The following is a 19,243-nucleotide window of genomic DNA, read 5'->3' on the forward strand; positions in this document are numbered from 1 at the left end:
AAAGGGGGGTTCCACTGTACTGAACACTCCACTCCAACCATCAAAGACCATTTCGCCCCTGTCCTACCCCATCCCTCCTCCCTCTTGATGATGGCCGAACTCAACCAGTACGAGGCAATTAAGTCAACAGGTGGCACAACTTTTTGGATTGTCACCCTCTTCTTTGCATTAAAGTGATTATTTTCAAAGTGATGTCATCAATGTGAAAAGTGTTGAGTATAATTTGACAGTTTTCTCAGAATTCTTTTTCCAAGCATCATATGCAGTGTGCACAATGCAATCGTGCAGAAACACTCATCTTCTGTTGCTCTCTTTTATATTTCCCCAGAAATTGTGTCTTTTTGCCGTGTGGTGGGTCAAGGGTGGAGATTTTTCCGATCTCCCAATTAAATCAATATGCAGACCTGCTAGTGCCTTATTCCCCTTCATGTGTACACGCAAGCACAAAACCAAGTGTGCACGTAAAAGATCCTGTAATCCATGTCACTGTCACGAGTTCAGTGGGTTATAGAAACACGAAAACACTTAGCATACTACCCCCGAAATCGGCGTATGCCAGTGCCCGAATGGCGGGGTAAAAACGGTCGAATACACGTACACATAAAAATCCACTCGTGCAAAAACATGGGAGTTTCAGCTATGTACGAAGATGACGTGTCTTAGTGCAATAATAGAGAGATTTTCAAAAAATCACTGAGGAATGATTTTAGCAATTCTGTCAAAGTACAAAAACTTGCCCTTTCTATTTAATTTTTTTTATTTTGTGCCTATGACGTATCTACCCAGGATACAAAAGCTGTTACTAAATAGGAATAAAATGTTCTATTATTGTATGGTGTGAGCTATCATGAGTTAAAACATACGTCAACAGTTCTATCTGTATTTTTCTAAATAATGAATGTGCCCCAAGAACTAATTGAATGTTAACATACCCTGAAAAGTCACACACAAAAAGCGTCAACTCTTGACCCATAGAATCAAACATTCGAAATCACTTTGATGGACCGAAAACAACTGCTGTAAGTTTTTTCTTTTTTTTAAACAAGAACAAGGAGGACCTTCAAAACACAATGGAGAAAAAAAATCAGGGGTAGATCCTTTGTGGGGTACATGGGCAAGGCCCCGTTGGGGGGTCTGGGGGGCTTTGCCCTCCCAGAAGCTGAAGAGTTTTAGCTATTTTATGAACAATTTATGGCTTATCCATGATCAACTGGTGTCAGCAGCCACTCATTATTTCTTTTAAAGTTATTATTATTATTTTTTTTTTTTGACAGCCGGGGGGGGGGGGGGGTCGGAACCCCTGTAAACCCCCCACACCCCCACACCCCCTACACCCCCTAATCCGCCCCTGCACGACAGAATTATTGTGTGCCAAAATGCAAACTGTGCCTGAGAAGTGAGCTACTTGATTCGCGGACCTATGTAAAGGGAGAGCACTCAAAAAAGTGCATACGATTATGCTCCCTTGCAAACTTCCGGCTTCCTTGATTATACTTGTGTTCTGAGGTGTTGCTGCGCATTGAATTACGACAAAATGGTTATACTTCTGCCAGTCCAGCAGGTATGTAGTGTCACAGAAGGCAATATGTACTACACTTTTTCCTTAGCATCGGATCGCTTCATAAATGATGCTTGACAGTGGCACGTGACGTTGGAAAACCAAAACGGCAAAAACGATTTCTTTGACTAGTTTGACTATCATTTTTGTGTTCTCAGTCAATAAAATAAATAATAAATGAAGTAGATGTGCATTGCCAAGGCACTGCATACCCCCAGCGATAGACCAATCGTCCGTCTCTCTCTCTCTCTCTGTCTGTCTGTCTCTCTCTCTCTCTGTCTGTCTGTCTCTTGAACTTGAACTTGAACTTGCGATGTTTAAGGCCTTAGGCCTGTTCATCGATCCTGTCGAATAGACCCTATCGGTATTCCAAACTCTCGTGATCTCTCGCAAACTTCAGAGCATAGCAAAGCATGCGGTACAGCGATCTCACGCGAGCTGCACAAGCCAAAGTTCGAAGTTCTCGCGATGTTCAAAGCATAACAAAGAGCGTGTCTCGCGAGAGCTGCTCAGATACCGAAAAGGTCTATAGTACTCCAATAACACTTTTGTTGGTGGCATGCGCGGGCGGTTATTGGTAGCACGTTGGCGAGAATTTCTCTGGTCTGTCTGCCCAGAAATTGTCCAGCCTTCCTTTGAAACTGTTCACTGATGGACTGGGTGGCCGAGTGGTAACGCACTTGCGCTCGGAAGCGAGAGGTTGCGTGTTCAGGCCTGGGTCAGGCCGCAATTTTCTCCCCCCTTTCCTAACCTAGGTGGTGGGTTCAAGTGCTAGTCTTTCGGATGAGACGAAAAACCGAGGTCCCTTCGTGTACACTACATTGGGGTGTGCACGTTAAAGATCCCACGATTGACAAAAGGGTCTTTCCTGGCAAAATTGTATAGGCATAGATAAAAATGTCCATCAAATACCCGTGGGACTTGGAATAAAGTAAAAAAAAAAATTCCATCTCACACGGCATTAAGTCTCAGGAAACATGAATACACGCATGCAGGAAAAAAAAAAATATGGGTAGCGCCGCATGTATGGCAGCTCGCTTTCCCCGGGGAGAAAGCAGCCCGAATTTCCATGAGGTTAACCTCACTGGACTGTAAATCTTATCCAATCCAATCCAATCCAATCCAATGGTGCTGTCACAACTGTTTCTGGCAGACTGTTCCAGTGAGGAATCACCCTTTCTGCGAAGAAGCAGCTCCGAACGTTCAGCCTACAAAATGGTTTATACAACTTGAGGCTGTTTCCCCTAGTGTCTTTGGTTTCGGCCAGCTAGCTGGAAATTCGGGTTGCCTGTGTCGTAGATCCCATGCATACTTGTAGAGGTCGATCATGTCACCTCGGAGACGCCTCTCTCTCTCTCTCTCTCTCTCTCTCTCTCTCTCTCTCTCTCTCTCTCTCTCTCTCTCAAACACACACACGCACACACACACACACACCCCAAGTTACACACATACACACTCACTCACACGCACTCACTCGCACTCACTCACTCTCTCACACACACTCACTCTCTCACACACACTTCATACACTCAAAACACACCCTCATACGCACATATAGACAGACGGACATACACACCTTTACAAACAAACACACGTGGTCAAGAGTACAGAATAGTGTCCAGACCTGGGAACCCATACGATTTCGCCGTATTTTGTACGCATGATTGTCGAGAATACGCTCAGTACGGTCAGTGGGAAAAAAATACGACGAGAAAAATGCATAGACTACTTTTCTTCACAAGCCCATCCTGAAGCTGATCCAGTATTTTGGCACATGATTACGTCACTATGTTAGCCGCCGTCCGGAAAAATATAATCGGATCGTGTCAATCAATCAAAACAACCAGGCAAACGAAAGTACGGTATTTGGTGAAATCGGCTCCGAGAATAAACAAGTGAAACAAAGGAGAAAAGCGAAAAAGTTTGAAGAAAAATATCACACACACACAATTTGTAACCAACACACACATGTAGTCCCGCCCGGAATAAGCTTTTTTGGGATGATTTACGACTTTTGCGCACATTTCGAGCAGACGAAAACACAACATGGCGGCTCACGCTCCTCCAACTATCGCGAGACACTGATACATCCGGTGTTTCTCTGTACGCTTGTCACGACGACTTGTTGACAAACGAAGATTCGCGAATGAAAGAGAAAAGCGCCGAGTCTTGAGTAGAGAGCTAATAAAGTACCGGTAATCGCTAATCGAGCGAAATGAAAATCCGCGGCGACTTCCATTAGGTGAATGCTATTCAAGTTTAGGTAACGTTTTAGCCGCATCTTTTTATAAGCCGCAATGCGATTTTTTTTTTAAAGTCGCGGCTTGTAGTCCGTCAAATACGGTACAGTTTGTGTCAGTAAAAATTGAAGAAAGCTTTTGTTTTAAATGTATAGGTAAACTTAATTAACGGACGCGCATGAGGCATGTTTTAATCATGGATGTGCAAACGCTGTGTGGAGTACGCTCATTTTTGTGAAAATACACCAAGTTTGTTTGAGAATACTCAAAGTGCAAAACAGGGGTTCCCAGGTCTGAGTGTCCAATCTCTGTGACATGAGCATGACAAATATAATTTTGTCATAAAACAATCTTTTTTACTTAAATTGGAGCATATAGTTATCTTGATACTTCCTACCAAAAGAAATTTCAAATGGGCTATTTACTGAGTAGTATTTGAAGAAAATGTATTTGGTTTGCATGTAACGGTAACACCGTGACCCTTTCAATCAACATCAACTTAAAACAAATCCAGTTTAATTCCAGGTCTTTATTTAACTTTAACAGCCTGCTACAAGTGTACTTTCAATGATTAAATCATAACAACAGTGTTCTAGTCTGATACAGTATTGAAAACTGCATGTAACTGTTGCATGTACGTAACTTTACACAAAGCAGAACATTTGACTCACAATGTTAAAAAAGTAACATATTTAAGTAAAATAAACAAACAAAAAGTCTTCAAATATGTTAAGCCTTATCTTTATATTTAATTGTAAGAAGAAAAAGTTCATTTTTCCAATTTCTGAATTATGTTATAATGCACCATGCATTTACAACATCAGGCGTTCCTAATTTCAAGGTAAAATGACTAAGTAAATGTACTGTATTAAAGGCTCCTACATTGTCAAGGTATGAAATACTTCAGTTAAAGTATTAATTAAGGTTAAAGTATCCCAACAATTGTTTTACTCGTTTTAATGTATAAAATAGAAAACCTAGCAATACATGCATGTAACATAACACTGTGACCTATCCTTTTTCTTACCCATTTTTCACCAGAAAAAGAAATCCATCCAGAATTAAATGTTCTACAAGTAAATACATAGATATAAACATATTTCACATCCAAAAATGTGAGTCCAAGTGATAAAGGGAAAGAATAAATAACAAGAAAAGACGTATGCAAGTAACTTTACACCAACTAGTGCTATTTGAAGGTGAAATAATTGTTATACAGCCTCTTAATCACTTAAATCGTACTAGTAATTGAAGAAAACATTCTCTTAATATTGAATGACCTATTGAGTGCTTAAGACAGTGAAATAATTGAATTTAAGTGGATTCAGAGCCAGTTTTAGGCAACAAACAAAATATCCCGAATAAGGGAAAGGCAAACATATCCATTCAACTTTTGTTATTACTTCAGCTACACCTTTGTAATCAAAAGAGAAATACTCAAACGAAACAGCAAATGTTAGACAAAACATTGGGCAACAACCAAAAATGTCCTACCAACCAAACTTTGCTACCAACCAGGCTCTTTCCTATCTTTCAGATTGTAACTAGACAACAGCACAACATGAACTCAAAAACAAACATGAAGCTGCTAACCACAGATGTGGCACTGACAGATGGAATAGAAGAGCCTCTGCATACATGAAAATCAATGACAGTTTTGAAATACAGTGAAACCCGGCTATATTGAAGTAGGCTATATTGAAATCCCGGCTATATTGAAGAATTTTTCAGGTCCCGGCTGAAGCTCTACTTTTTCTTTGTTAAAAAATGTTGGCTACATTGAAGTCGGCTATATTGAAATCCCGGCTATATTGAAACAAAAATTCAGCCCACGGGACGTTTTTACTTGGCTATATTAAATGTTTGCTCCAAAGATTTGTTTAACTTTTTATTTTTAAGAACAATGACTGCGCGGGCGCCGAATGATATGACACGCCTCTGTCAGCGCAATCAGTTGTGGAAGGGGAGAGGCCAGATCAGCATCAACTTTCGAGTCAGGAGGTCTCTGATAACAATTAGTCTAACAATGCCGCGGGCCTCTGTACATCTACGCCATGTAGTCTTGTGGTGCGTAGATCTCCCCGACATAATTTCTCTTGTTCGTGCGAGTAGTTTCCCTTTGTACACTAGCACAAATGGCTGCAAAACAAACAAGTCGCGTGAAGCGAAATAACAACATTTAGTCAAGCTGTCGAACTCACAGAATGAAACTGAACACACTGCATTTTTTTCACACTGACCGTAGTCCGCCGCTCGTACAAAAGGCAGTGAAATTAACGAGCCTGTTTAGCGCGGTAGTGGTTGGGCTGTGCTGCAAAGCACGCTTTTCTGTACCTCTCTTCGCTTTAACTTTCTGAGCGTGTTTTTAATCCAAACATATCATATCTATATGTTTTTGGAATTAGGAACCGACAAGGAATAAGATGAAAGTGTTTTTAAATTGATTTCGGAAATTTAATTTTAATCATCATTTTAAACTTTTTTTTATTTTTGCCAAGCACATCATTGTGGGGCTTTTAATCAATAACATGCATCCGTCTACAATTTATCATCATTCATCCATCAACATTTATAATAGATATGTTAGGCAAGTATACACAACACACAGCATTTAAGGACATAACAGACAGACGGACATATAGCATACCGTTCTCCTACAAGTAAGGCCGGAGCTTAACATAGCATGCAGATTACAATACTTGACATTATGGACGTATTACCTGCTTAATAATAATACAGTCAGTTAATCATATCATATCTATATGTTTTTGGAATTAGGAACCGACAAGGAATAAGATAAAAGTGTTTTTAAATTGATTACGGAAATTTAATTTTAATCATAATTTTTATTTATTTTTTTATTTCTAGAGCTTGTTTTTAATCCGAATAAAACATATTTATATGTTTTTGGAATCAGAAAATCATGAAGACTAAGATAAACGTAAATTTGGATCATTTTATAAAAAACTAATTTTAATTGCAATTTTCTAATTTTTAATTACCAAAGCCTTGATTTTTAAGCCTCCAAGCTGAAATGCAATACCAAAGTCCAGCCTTTGTCGAAGATTGTTTGACCAAAATTTCAATCAATTTGATTGAAAAATGAGGGTGTGACAGTGCCGACTCAACTTTTACAAAAAGCCGGATATGACGTCATCAAAGACATTTATCCGAAAAATGAAAAAAAAATCTCAGGATATCATACCCAGGAACTCTCATGTCAAATTTCATAAAGATCGGTCCAGTAGTTCACTCTGAATCGCTCTACACACACACACACAGACAGACAGAAAGACAGACAGACACACACACACACACACACACACACACACACACACACACACACACACACACACACACAGACACACATACACCACGACCCTCGTCTCGATTCCCCCTCTATGTTAAAACATTTAGTCAAAACTTGACTAAATGTAAAAAGGGTGAGTCTGACAATTAAAAGAAAAATCGAGCTTATTCAGAAGCTGGAAACTGGCTGCAAAAAAAGAAAGGAATCCAGAAATAGCTGAGGAATATGGAATGTGTGTTTGTGTGTGTGTGAGTGTGTGTGTGTGTGTGCAGAAAAATGCAAGGAGGCTCGAAGAACAACAGCCAACAGGTGAAAGATTAATGGGAATATATCTCACATCAAACGCAATGTGTGGACACGGAAATAAGAACGTATAGTGAAAAAAAGTTCGGTTATATTGAATTTCTGAAGGAACAAGGAGGGAAATTCAATATAACCGAGAATTGCCTATATTGAAGTTCCGGCTATATTGAAGGTCTTCCCGGGTCCCGTGCCACTTCAATATAGCCGGGTTTCACTGTATTAACAAAACAGCGTTCCACCCACTCGTATTATTTTTGAGTCACTTGAGAAAAAGTGACTATGTAATCGGTCAGTGTTAGTCTGTCCGGCCGGCCGTCCGGCCGGCCGTCCGTAGACACCACCTTAACGTTGGACTTTTCTCGGAAACTATCAAAGCGATCGGGCTCATATTTTGTTTAGTCGTGACCTTCAATGACCTCTACACTTTAACGATGGTTTCGTTGACCTTTGACCTTTTTCAAGGTCACAGGTCAGCGTCAAAGGAAAAATTAGACATTTTATATCTTTGACAAAGTTCATCGGATGTGATTGAAACTTTGTAGGATTATTCTTTACATCAAAGTATTTACATCTGTAGCCTTTTACGAACGTTATCAGAAAAACAAGGGAGATAACTAGCCTTTTCTGTTCGGCAACACACAACTTAACGTTGGGCTTTTCTCGGAAACTATAAAAGTGACCGGGCTCAAATTTTATGTGAACGTGACTCATTGTGTTGTGAATAGCAATTTCTTCCTGTCCATCTGATGCCTCATATAATATTCAGAACTGCGAAAGTGACTCGATCGAGCGTTTGCTCTTCTTGTTTATTGTTTTTTTTTATTATGGAGGGAATGCATCTAGGCTGGTTGACCTCATGCTAAACAAATACATGACAACAGTACAGCTTCAGAAATCTTAGTGCATGGGAACAAAGGGCCACACATAGAAGTCTGTTTGCTTTCACGCTGTTTCTTCAGGAAATGTACTTCTGCACCATCACCAATGAGGGCTTGAATCTGCAACACAAAATAACAAGAAATTCCGAGGTGATATTCAAAGCGTACCAGTTCCACATAACTAATCTCATGAAAATCATCAATTTGATTGAATTAAACATAAATTACCATGCATGTTAATATATTCGTGTACATTTAAACAAAAACTAGTATCATCGGTACTAAAACAAACATGCATTTGTCGTGTTAAGTTACTTGCATGCACGTTTTTACTGCATGTAACATAATGCACAATTATAATTCAAATGTTACCATGAAGCAAACAATTCATTTGTACTAAAAAGCTCCTATTCAATAGATTTTGCTATACCAAACTTGTGTGATGAAAAATACATGAGTGTAACTTAACACCACTCTTTATGGAGTAAAGTTACATACAAACACATATATCACTAAAACATCCCTTGTGCAGGCGAAAACACAAACTGAAGTTAAAGATCGCCATTCAAAACGCATCATCTTGAAAAATCAGACAGGTACTTGCAGATTCAGTTTCCATCAACAAGGTGATAGTTAGCATGTAACTTTACACGGGCATGTTGTCACTGTGATTGCGTTAGGTTACGTACGAACAGAACATTCAAACTTGGGTTTAAGATCGTACCAGGGCCATCCACATTCATCGAGAATGCAAATGTTCAGATTATTGCATATTTGTTTTCCTTTAAAATTTCCCCGATCTAAAATGAATGCAGCACTTGCTTGTACGTAACGTTAACGATATGTACTTTCGTGTTAAGTTACAATCACGCGTCAAGATGGTAAAAAAAATGGTAAGTCGTAACAATTTTTTTTAATCCTTCGAGATCTCACAACACTACGTCCAAAATTGGTCTTCTCGCTAAAAAACATGTAAAAATCATTCTCCTAAAGCAAACATATTCACGCATGTAACATTAAAAACAGTAACACCAAAAGTAAGCATGGTCACTCACAAACATGTGCTCATAACAAATCAACAAACATTTTCCACAATTCCAAATGCGACTAAGATAACCCCTGCTAACACTGTTTTCACGTTCATGCCGTTGTTCATAAAAATGATAATGTATTTTGGTCACTTTACTTGCATTTCATGTCTTTCACTGACAAAACTGCATGAACGTAACCATAAACAGCAAAACTTACCTCATGCTTTTTCGCCACAATGATCCATCAATGCTTCGACCAAAACAGCATGTGACCAGCTCTTTTGTAAACAATATTCAAAATGGCCGCCGCTTACGCAAAATCTCGTTCACGTCCTAGTGAGGGATCGTTTTTTGTTGCATGCGCGTAACATAACATTTACGCGGTTTTCAATTATTTTTCCCTTGGACTGCTATGTAGAGTGGAATCAAGAAACCGCTTAAAGTCCTATGCCGAAATGAAGGCAGCGACAGAAGCTTTAAAATCCTGCTGTTTCCCACCTACGCGAGACTTCCAACTCGTTGTTAAAATGAAGACGAACTCGGTACGAAAAACTAACGCGACGGTTACGCGCAAGCAGCCGTCCTTTGAACGCAATTATACACATCGTCGGTCATTCGTTCGTCCTGACAGTAAACCTGCATTGAACTGTTTTGTCTTTCATAACATGATATGATTGATTCAGTTTCAAATTGTCTCTTGTAAAGCGAACATGCAGCTTCAAAGTGTAGTGTGTGAATTGTGTCACGTTTCGCGTTTCGCCGACAACCGACTTTTTCGAACTAATCCACAGATATATAACTCAACAGACACAGATTTGAACACAAGAAGACATGCATATTGAAATCAACTTATTTTGAACAGATTAGAACAGGTTTGATTGAGGTGCATGTAGAATGGTTGCCTTTACAAGGCTAGTTTTGTGACCAACTCGTGATACAGGCACTCGACGCTCTGTTGTACTCTTGACCACATACATACACTTATGCACACGCACAAACACACACCCACCCACCCACTCTCTCTCTTTCTCTCTCTTTCTCTCTTATGAATACAAACACACACTGACACACACACACATGTACATACGCACGCATGTACGCACGCACACACCCACAGGCAGACACACACACACACACATTGACTCACACAAATCTCATACACACAAAACACACACTCATACCAGTATTGGCGTTAACCGGTAATTACCGGTATTTTACCGGTTGGCATGAGATAATACTGGAACAAAATTGGCTGCTGGTATGACCTACCGGTTGATTTTTAGAGCTACCGGGTTTTTTTTGCTGGTAAAACAACAAAACCAGGACTCTTACTGGTTCCAATGAGCCGCCTGCAGTTTTTTCTGGACTGTTTGCATCATAAAAGTTTGCGTACGGGTTTGAAAAAAATACTAGCGCCAGCATTGTCATACGCACATACACGGTTGGCCTAGTGGTAAGGCGTCCACTCCGTGATCGGGAGGTCGTGGGTTAGAACCCAGGCCGGGTCATACCTAAGACTTTAAAATTGGCAATCTAGTGGCTGCTCCGCCTGGCGTCTGGCATTATGGGGTTAGTGCATGCTAGGACTGGTTGGTCCGGTGTCAGAATAATGTGACTGGGTGAGACATGAAGCCTATGCTGCGACTTCTGCCTTGTGTGTGGCGCACGTTATATCTCAAAGCAGCACTGCCCTGATAATTATGGCCCTTCGTGGTCGGCTGGGCGTTAAGCAAACAAACAAACAAATACGCACAGACGGACACACACACCTTTACAAACAAACATACATGTATACACACTCATACACACACAAACATACACACAAACTCATGCACACACACATTCACACACACACACTCTTTCTCCCTCTCTCTCAGTCTTTCTTACACACACACACACACACACACACACGAGTACAGACTCATGCACGCGCACACACACACACACACATACACACACACTAACACTAACACGAACACTAACACTAACACATGTGCACAAAATGAACACACACACACACCGCGCGAGAGAAAAAGACTACAGGGAGGCATGACGTAATGATGCATTAATGACGTCAAAGACTTTTGACCGTGACATAATCTTACGCGAGCTTTATCCATAGTCTTGGATAACCACACACAAATAGACTTGGAAACTACAGAATTTCTACCCGTCCAAAGCGGCCTTGGGTGGCGTTTGCTCAAAAAATGGGGGCGCCTATTGCACCATTATATTTTTGTTAGTATGGGCCCAATTTTTGGTGAACTTCCATCTTCAACTGTAGCCCGTAGCCGGGCACAAAGAATCCTTCTTTATCATGTATTATCGGTATGAAAATTTCTCAAGTCGATTACAGTATAGCGTTCGTGGGATACCTCCAGCTTTGCTGGGATAATAATTGGCAGTGAAATTAGTGAACCTGAAGCTTAAAGATCTGTCTAAATTATATCTGTTGTACTTTCTTAATTTGTTTGAGACTTGAATTTTTCATCACAAGATTTAGAACATTTTTCCTGACGTCTTCAGGGTTAGACTTAGACGCCTTTTTGTTGCTGTTGTTTTGGGGAGTTTTTTTGTGGGGATCATGTGTAAAATATGGTAATGTTGAACTTTAGCGTTTTAAATTCATAGCTCAGAATCCAGTGGCATTACTTATTTTTGATACAAGTCCCTGTAATCAAGCCAAAGTACATTTGTCGTGAAATTAATTGACAGATTGAGTTCCAAACTTAAGCATAATTAATTAATTTGATTGTTTGATCATTGAAAATGACGCGAAAAAGCATGTAAGTTGTCAACCAAGGGACATCACTTACACGACAGAGTTGCCTCCCCTGCTGACTCATACGGATAATTCCGTCTTTTTACGTATGTAAAACGAAATGCATTCATACGTACAGTCTGTTCATTCCATGACTTCAAAGGGATCTAAAATGACTTTTTATGATTACAAGTGCAGGTTCTGCAAATTTGGAGGCTTAAATGCCTCTGAATTATGAGCTATAAACACTCTAAAGTCCAACATTACCCAAAATATTGTGAGAAAAAAAAATTTTACTTCATTTTCGATAAACAAATCTAAAAAAAAGATCTTAACAAAAAAAAGTATACCATTTCATACATGTACCAGCAACAGATTATTTCCCTTTGCACCTACTAGTAGTAGTACTACTCATTGTTGAGGGCCCCACAGGGAGGGTATCATCACGATCACGGGAAGGGAAATTTTAGCTTTCACGATCACAGTTACCTTGATTTTTGTTTTCACGATCACGAACACCTTGACGAATAGAGGATCATAGAGTGATACAGCTGTGAAAAATGTACGTTGAAAATAAAATGCTTTGCAATAATGCCCATCACGATCACGAAAACAAATCACGATCACGAGATTTGATTTTTTTTGTTATCACGGATCACGGGCAAAGTCCCATCACGATCACAGAAATGGAAATTTCGGCAATCACGGTCACAGAAATGTCAAAAAACGCCAATCACGATCACGATTTTAAACCCTTTGGGACCCTCATTGTTTGACAATTGAAAATGCCACGCAATCTTCGAGCCGACTCAGAAATCTGAGAAAGGAAGCTGGTGGTGCCATGACTAAAATTAGCACAAAAAAGCAAATAATGAAAGTTTTCAGCAATTTTTGAGTCACTTGAGAAAAAGTGACTCTATGTAATCGGTCAGTGTTAGTCTGTCCGGCCGGCCGGCCGGCCGGCCGGCCGTCCGTAGACACCACCTTAACGTTGGACTTTTCTCGGAAACTATCAAAGCGATCCGGCTCATATTTTGTTTAGTCGTGACCTCCAATGACCTCTACACTTTAACGATGGTTTCGTTGACCTTTGACCTTTTTCAAGGTCACAGGTCAGCGTCAAAGGAAAAATTAGACATTTTATATCTTTGACAAAGTTCATCGGATGTGATTGAAACTTTGTAGGATTATTCTTTACATCAAAGTATTTACATCTGTAGCCTTTTACGAACGTTATCAGAAAAACAAGGGAGATAACTAGCCTTTTCTGTTCGGCAACACACAACTTAACGTTGGGCTTTTCTCGGAAACTATAAAAGTGACCGGGCTCAAATTTTATGTGAACGTGACTCCCAGTGACCTCTACACTTTGACGTCTGCTTTGGTGACCTTTGACCTTTTTCAAGGTCACAGGTATGTCTTGAAGGAAAAAAATTGAAATATCATATCTCTGAAACTATTCATCGGATTTGATTCAAACTTTATAGGATTATTCTTTACATCAAATTATTTACATCTGTATTGTGTTGTGAATAGCAATTTCTTCCTGTCCATCTGATGCCTCATATAATATTCAGAACTGCGAAAGTGACTCGATCGAGCGTTTGCTCTTCTTGTTTAGAATGTTCTTTGTGTGTGTGTGGGGGGGGGACACCATTGGTAAAATTGTCAAAGGCATTAACTTTTGGGATAAAATCTAATTGAATTTCACCACGAATTTCCTTCACTTGCTAGAAATTGACATGTTTTTCTCCCTCAAATATTGTACGTCTTGAAGTAAAAGGGAAGAAACGTTTCAGTTTGGGGTGTTATCGTGTAAATGATATATGTATCGAATGCAAAAGCTGCAAGGCCCAGACAAAAAATGAGATTATTACACTGTTGTTTTACTCCTACAGAGTGGCACGGGAAGTCGATCAGTTGCACTTGCAACAGTAGATTTTGTATACACACAATGCAGGCACAGGTTTCACCCGTTTGAGTCTGGGTAAAAGAGGAGGACTAAATTAAATTAATCTTTTCTATACATGTACGAAAATGTACTGGAAGATACAACAGCTGTCTTGAATTTGGGACACTAGCAGTAAGAAAGGGAGGGAGTCTTTTATCAGGGATTCTTAATCTAAGGGGGCTTCCGCTGTAATGTGACATGACAAAGGAGAGTCGTATAAGCATTTGCTTTGCTTGTTTATTCAACAGCTTGGACAAAATACCACATCTTCATTTAAGCTCGGTGATGAGACAGCCCCAGTGCAGCAGCAGCTGAGGGATCTGCAAACTCAACCTTATCACTAGTACCCGCAGAAACGGCTGTTCACGGGTCAATGCTGAAAGAGACAAAGTAACGGCAACTCGAAATGGAAGCTACACGCCAGTCGCAGATTTCATCTTTACGTCAACAAAGAACCAGAGCCTGCATTGTCTGCGGAAAGAAGTCTGTTGGTCGTAAGATCAAAACCGCTGGAAACTTCAACCAGGATGCAGAATGTTGTTGTGTGACTTGTAAACAAATTCTGACTTGCACAGTTAGTGCATTTGTACAAGGCTTTGCTATCAGTTGGGCGATGAGTTCATTTTCAAGGAGGTCAGATTCAGAGAAGAAGCTGGGTGTGATTGTTGCGTGTGGACATGTGTCAGATAAACAAGTATCAAATGACACTGAGAGGAAAAGAGCCGAGCTGAAGCTGGAGTCAGTTGAAAATAGTTCATCATTGAATGTATCAAATGGAACTGTCAAAAATGGAGAAAGGTTTGTTCGAGACTCTGATGATATGTCACCACCTGTTCATTTTGTGTCCGTACCTGTGGAGGGGGAGAAATTAAGTCATGAATCTTTCAGTGATTCACCCTCTGCCCTGGAGGATTCCGACTCTGTGAATGAAAGTAGTCATGAATTGTGTTCCTTGCAAGTGTCTGAAAGTCCACAAAATAATGAGAGCAGCCAAACAGGCATTTTGAAAATGATGTCATCAAACGTTTCAGGCACTGAGAGCAACTCTCTCGGGTCAGAGAAGTCCAACTCGCCAGTATCAAGCATATCACAGCTCAGAAGTAAAAGAGTTTCACTGCAGAATAGAAAAACAAAGGCAAGGGTAAAAGCAGAAAAAGAAAAGGGGTTGTTGAGCCTTTCTGGAGTTTCAAATAGAATGAGATCAAAGAAGGCCTCGTCTAAAAGATCCTCCGGAGTCGCTAACCAGTCCAAGCTACCATCCAAACACAAAGCACCCAAGTACCACTCATGTGCTTTCTGCAGCAAAACATTCACCATCAAACGCAAACTTCATGTACATGTACGCACTCACAGCACCGGCAAAGGATCATTTGGTATTGAAGCTAATCAGAAAAACTTTGCTTGTGAGTTTTGTGCAAATTTCTACACAAGCAAGGAGTCTCTCAGAGCTCACATCAAGTGCAAACACTCAGGCGAGCCAGAGGTTGAGTGTGATGTTTGTGGAAGTATTCAGCCTAGTAGCTTTGCTCTCAGTGCCCACAAAAAAGCTTGTCACGACTTCAACAAATTGTGTTACGTCTGCGGCGCTGTGTTTACATCAAAGCCATCATTTGATAAGCACATGGCAAGTCATTTCGGTGTCAAGCGCTATTTTTGTGACATCTGTGACACAGGCTTTGTGCACAAAAGTTCTCTGTACCACCACAAAACTGTTCATGTGTCAACAAAGTCTTTTCAGTGCGACGTCTGCTCACAAATGTTCAAAATGCAACACTTACTCAACAGACACCTGTTGCACTCTCACCAGTGCGGCCCCTCACTGGAACATCGAGTCCGAGGCCTGAAAAAGATGGGGGTGGATGTGGATAAAGACGCTATCATCAGACACGCTAATAATCAGTGTGTGGTCTGTGGACAGGGGTTACTGGAAGGAAAGTGTGCTTCACACCCTGAAAATAGTCAGCAAGTGTTTGAGTGCCCGACATGTGGAGGCGTCAAAGACCACATTGTGCTGTTCTACCAGCACGTCAAATGGCACAAGGGAACCTTGCAGTTCAACAAACGTTGCAGATATGCCTCCATTGGTCTCCCCTTGCCTGTCTCGGAGGGTAGTGCTACTGGCTACAACTGTGCGGTGTGTTTCAAGACTTTCAAGAGCTCTAACCACCTGAATGCACACATGCACCAGCATCGAGAGGCCCGCTTTTCCTGTGAAATTTGTTCCAAGCAATTCATATACAAATGCAACTTGAAAAAACACATGAACTCGCATCTCGACACCTGTCCGTTTGAGTGTGAAGTCTGCAAGAAGAAATTCAAAGATAAGCATTTGTACCAATCGCATCAGAGCAAGCACAAGGAGCCGCAGTTTAAGTGTGACATTTGCGGCAAAGCTCTAACACGGCGTCCTTACTTATTAAAACACATTGAAACAATGCACCCCGAACACCAGCAGAGCAGTTAAGCGTCCAGTTTTCAAATATTCTTTTACTTTCACTGTTTACTTTACGAAACACATAATTATGTAAGTATATACTATTATACTTATTATACATACTTTACATGTACTACTTGGGAAAGACTTGTTCTGGTCTTGAGAAATGAGACAAACACGATTTCCCTCTTCAAACACATTGCAACAGACATAGGCGCCAGAAAACAAAATACAATTTTACCAGTTAAATTTACAATAGAAACCAAAGAACATGCAGAGATAGATTAACACCATGATTTAAAAAAAAAAAACACCCAATGAATGATTTTCTCCTCGCATTTATACAGTCAAATTTGAAGTCCATGGTATTTTCTGTATACTTGTCCAACTCGAAAACAGTATTTACCAATCAGTTCAGTTAGAATGACTGCCAAAAACTTCGGATTTACATTTATTTTTAAACAGTAACAATTTTCATCAAAAAACGACATGAATTGATTTTGAAAAGCTCTTTGCGGCTTGTTGTTAGCACATAGTCATTTTGTCAGTCTAGTTGGGTGCCTGTCTCAACGTTTCTCACAACTGGATTAAGTCAATTAGTCTGCTATTACCCAGCATACAGAGCGAATTTACATGATATGCCACTTCTTTATGCTCAAGTCCTAAATTTCAGTTTGTACCACTTAGCTTATGATAATGCTTTGCTTGCATTGTTATTGCTTAATTTTCTTCTGGTCATGGGCATCAAATGCCATCAAAGTCTATTCATTGGTCTAACATGTCATCAAATATTTCAGTATTCAAGTGTCTGTGCAAGTTTTTTTTCTTTTTACCATCCAAGTGGATGTCGGGCTTCGAGTCTGGAGATACGCACGCGATATAAGACTTCATATAACATAACATAATGTCAAAGGTCAGTGTCGAGACTGATTTTGTGATTAAAAACAATCGAAGTCTGCATACATACATGTGTGAAAGTTAAACTGATTAAAGAAAGGAAATGTATTGCTTTGTCCCATTTGATTGTGAGGGTTTTCTATTATTTCTGGGATCTTTTCTGTGTGTGTGTGCGTGCATGCTTGAATGTGAGTTTGTGTGTTGGTACATATGTAGTGTTGGTTTTGTTTCTTTGGACTTGTCTCTTTCATAGCTTTAAATCACACACAAAACGCATACACAGTCAAATGTATCTTCTTTTTTTTCCATACATTTTTATTGCAAATAAAAATACCGAAAGAACAGTATCGATAAATAATGTAACTTCATCAAGTTAATGCAGGCAATTCAGTCGTAAGTGCAAACATATTGCTGCAAAGCACTAATAAAAAGACGAGTTATAGGTTTAAAAAATAAAAAATAAAAAAATAAAAATAAATAAATAAATCCCTGCGCTTAGAACTGTACCCACGGAATATGTGCGATATAAGCCTCATATTGATTGATTGATTGATTGAAAAGATCAAGCACAAAAATATTTATGCAACGAAAGTTGGCCATTACCATTCATAAAGGTACATACCAGAGTTCTATAACAATACATGGAATAGCAGAAGAGGAGAGGACTGTTCTCAACAACAACACAATTGAGCAAAATGTAAATCACAAGTCATCTAAGGCAGAGGGCTCTTTCTCTTAGGTAGAAATGGCGCACACAGATAAATTACATTCTGCAAGAAAAACTATAAAAACATGATTGTTCTTTTTATGTAAAATTCTGTGCTATACAGTGGTACCTGTGATGTGTGGCTCCTCCAATGAGAGGACACCTCCCTTAAAAGGACACACTCTGAGGTCTCTTTGTCTATTATTTGTACCAAAGTGTACCTGTCATGACAGACCACCTGCAATGTAGGGACACTGCTGGTCCCAGGGGTGTCCTTTCATTGCAGGTACCACTGTGCATAATGTACTCAAACTGAGTTTATCATCAGCAATATTCAACTCTCTATCCTCACTGCATTTTGTGTGGTCAAAATATCAAATTAGATGTGAGTGCCATCCATTCTTAACACCTTTGTGTTTCCACGCAGGTGAAATTGAAGAAGTATTTTTTTTGACAGAATGGTAACATTCAACAGTTGGCACTATCACCAATCTTCTTCTTTAACTTAAACAGTCAGAACATTCCCAGTTCTCAGTCAAAGGTAAGGTGTTCTCGCTAAACCTTCGCCGGCACTCGTGGGTCCGTGCGGACCCAGAAGGGTATTTGATTGCAAATATCTCTTAAACGAGTTGGAATTTTTTAATGAGCTTTTAGAAATGCCTCAGACACCTAAAAAGCTATCATCTCCTAAAAGCTCATTAAATTTCAGTGATAATTAATTAATTAATTAATGGTCAAATTTAGACTACACACGGAAGCATTCGTGGGGACGTGCGGACCCATACTTCTCAAAGAAGGAAAAGCGTGTATTAACCCTTCCGAGGCACTCGTGGGGCCGTGCAGACCCATACTTCTCAAAGAAGGAAAAGCGTGTATACCCTTCCGAGGCACTCGTGGGTCCGTGCGGACCCATACTTCTCAAAGAAGGAAAAGCGTGTATACCCTTCTGAGGCACTCGTGGGGCCGTGCGGACCCATACTTCTCAAAGAAAAGAAAATTGTGCAAACCCTTCCGTGGCACTCGTGGGGCCATGCAGACCCATAATATTTTAATTGTTCCAAATACCGTGTGTAGTCTAAATTTGACCATTAATTAATTAATTAATTATCACTGAAATTTAATGAGCTTTTAGGAGATGATAGCTTTTTAGGTGTCTGAGGCATTTCTAAAAGCT

General features: G+C 39.9%; 1 protein-coding gene across 1 annotated transcript; it reads left to right on the top strand.

The window, feature by feature from the left end:
• Nucleotides 1-1,341: 1,341 nt before the first annotated feature.
• Nucleotides 1,342-17,471, top strand: LOC138963578 (zinc finger protein 431-like). Its single transcript, XM_070335435.1, has 2 exons — nucleotides 1,342-1,561; nucleotides 14,281-17,471. The coding sequence occupies exon 2, from the start codon at nucleotides 14,439-14,441 to the stop codon at nucleotides 16,494-16,496; it is 2,058 nt and encodes a 685-aa protein (XP_070191536.1). The 5' UTR covers nucleotides 1,342-1,561; nucleotides 14,281-14,438; the 3' UTR covers nucleotides 16,497-17,471.
• The last annotated feature ends 1,772 nt before the right edge of the window (nucleotides 17,472-19,243 follow it).

Source organism: Littorina saxatilis, linkage group LG1, assembly GCF_037325665.1.
Source record: "Littorina saxatilis isolate snail1 linkage group LG1, US_GU_Lsax_2.0, whole genome shotgun sequence".
NCBI classification, from domain to species: Eukaryota; Metazoa; Mollusca; class Gastropoda; order Littorinimorpha; family Littorinidae; genus Littorina; species Littorina saxatilis.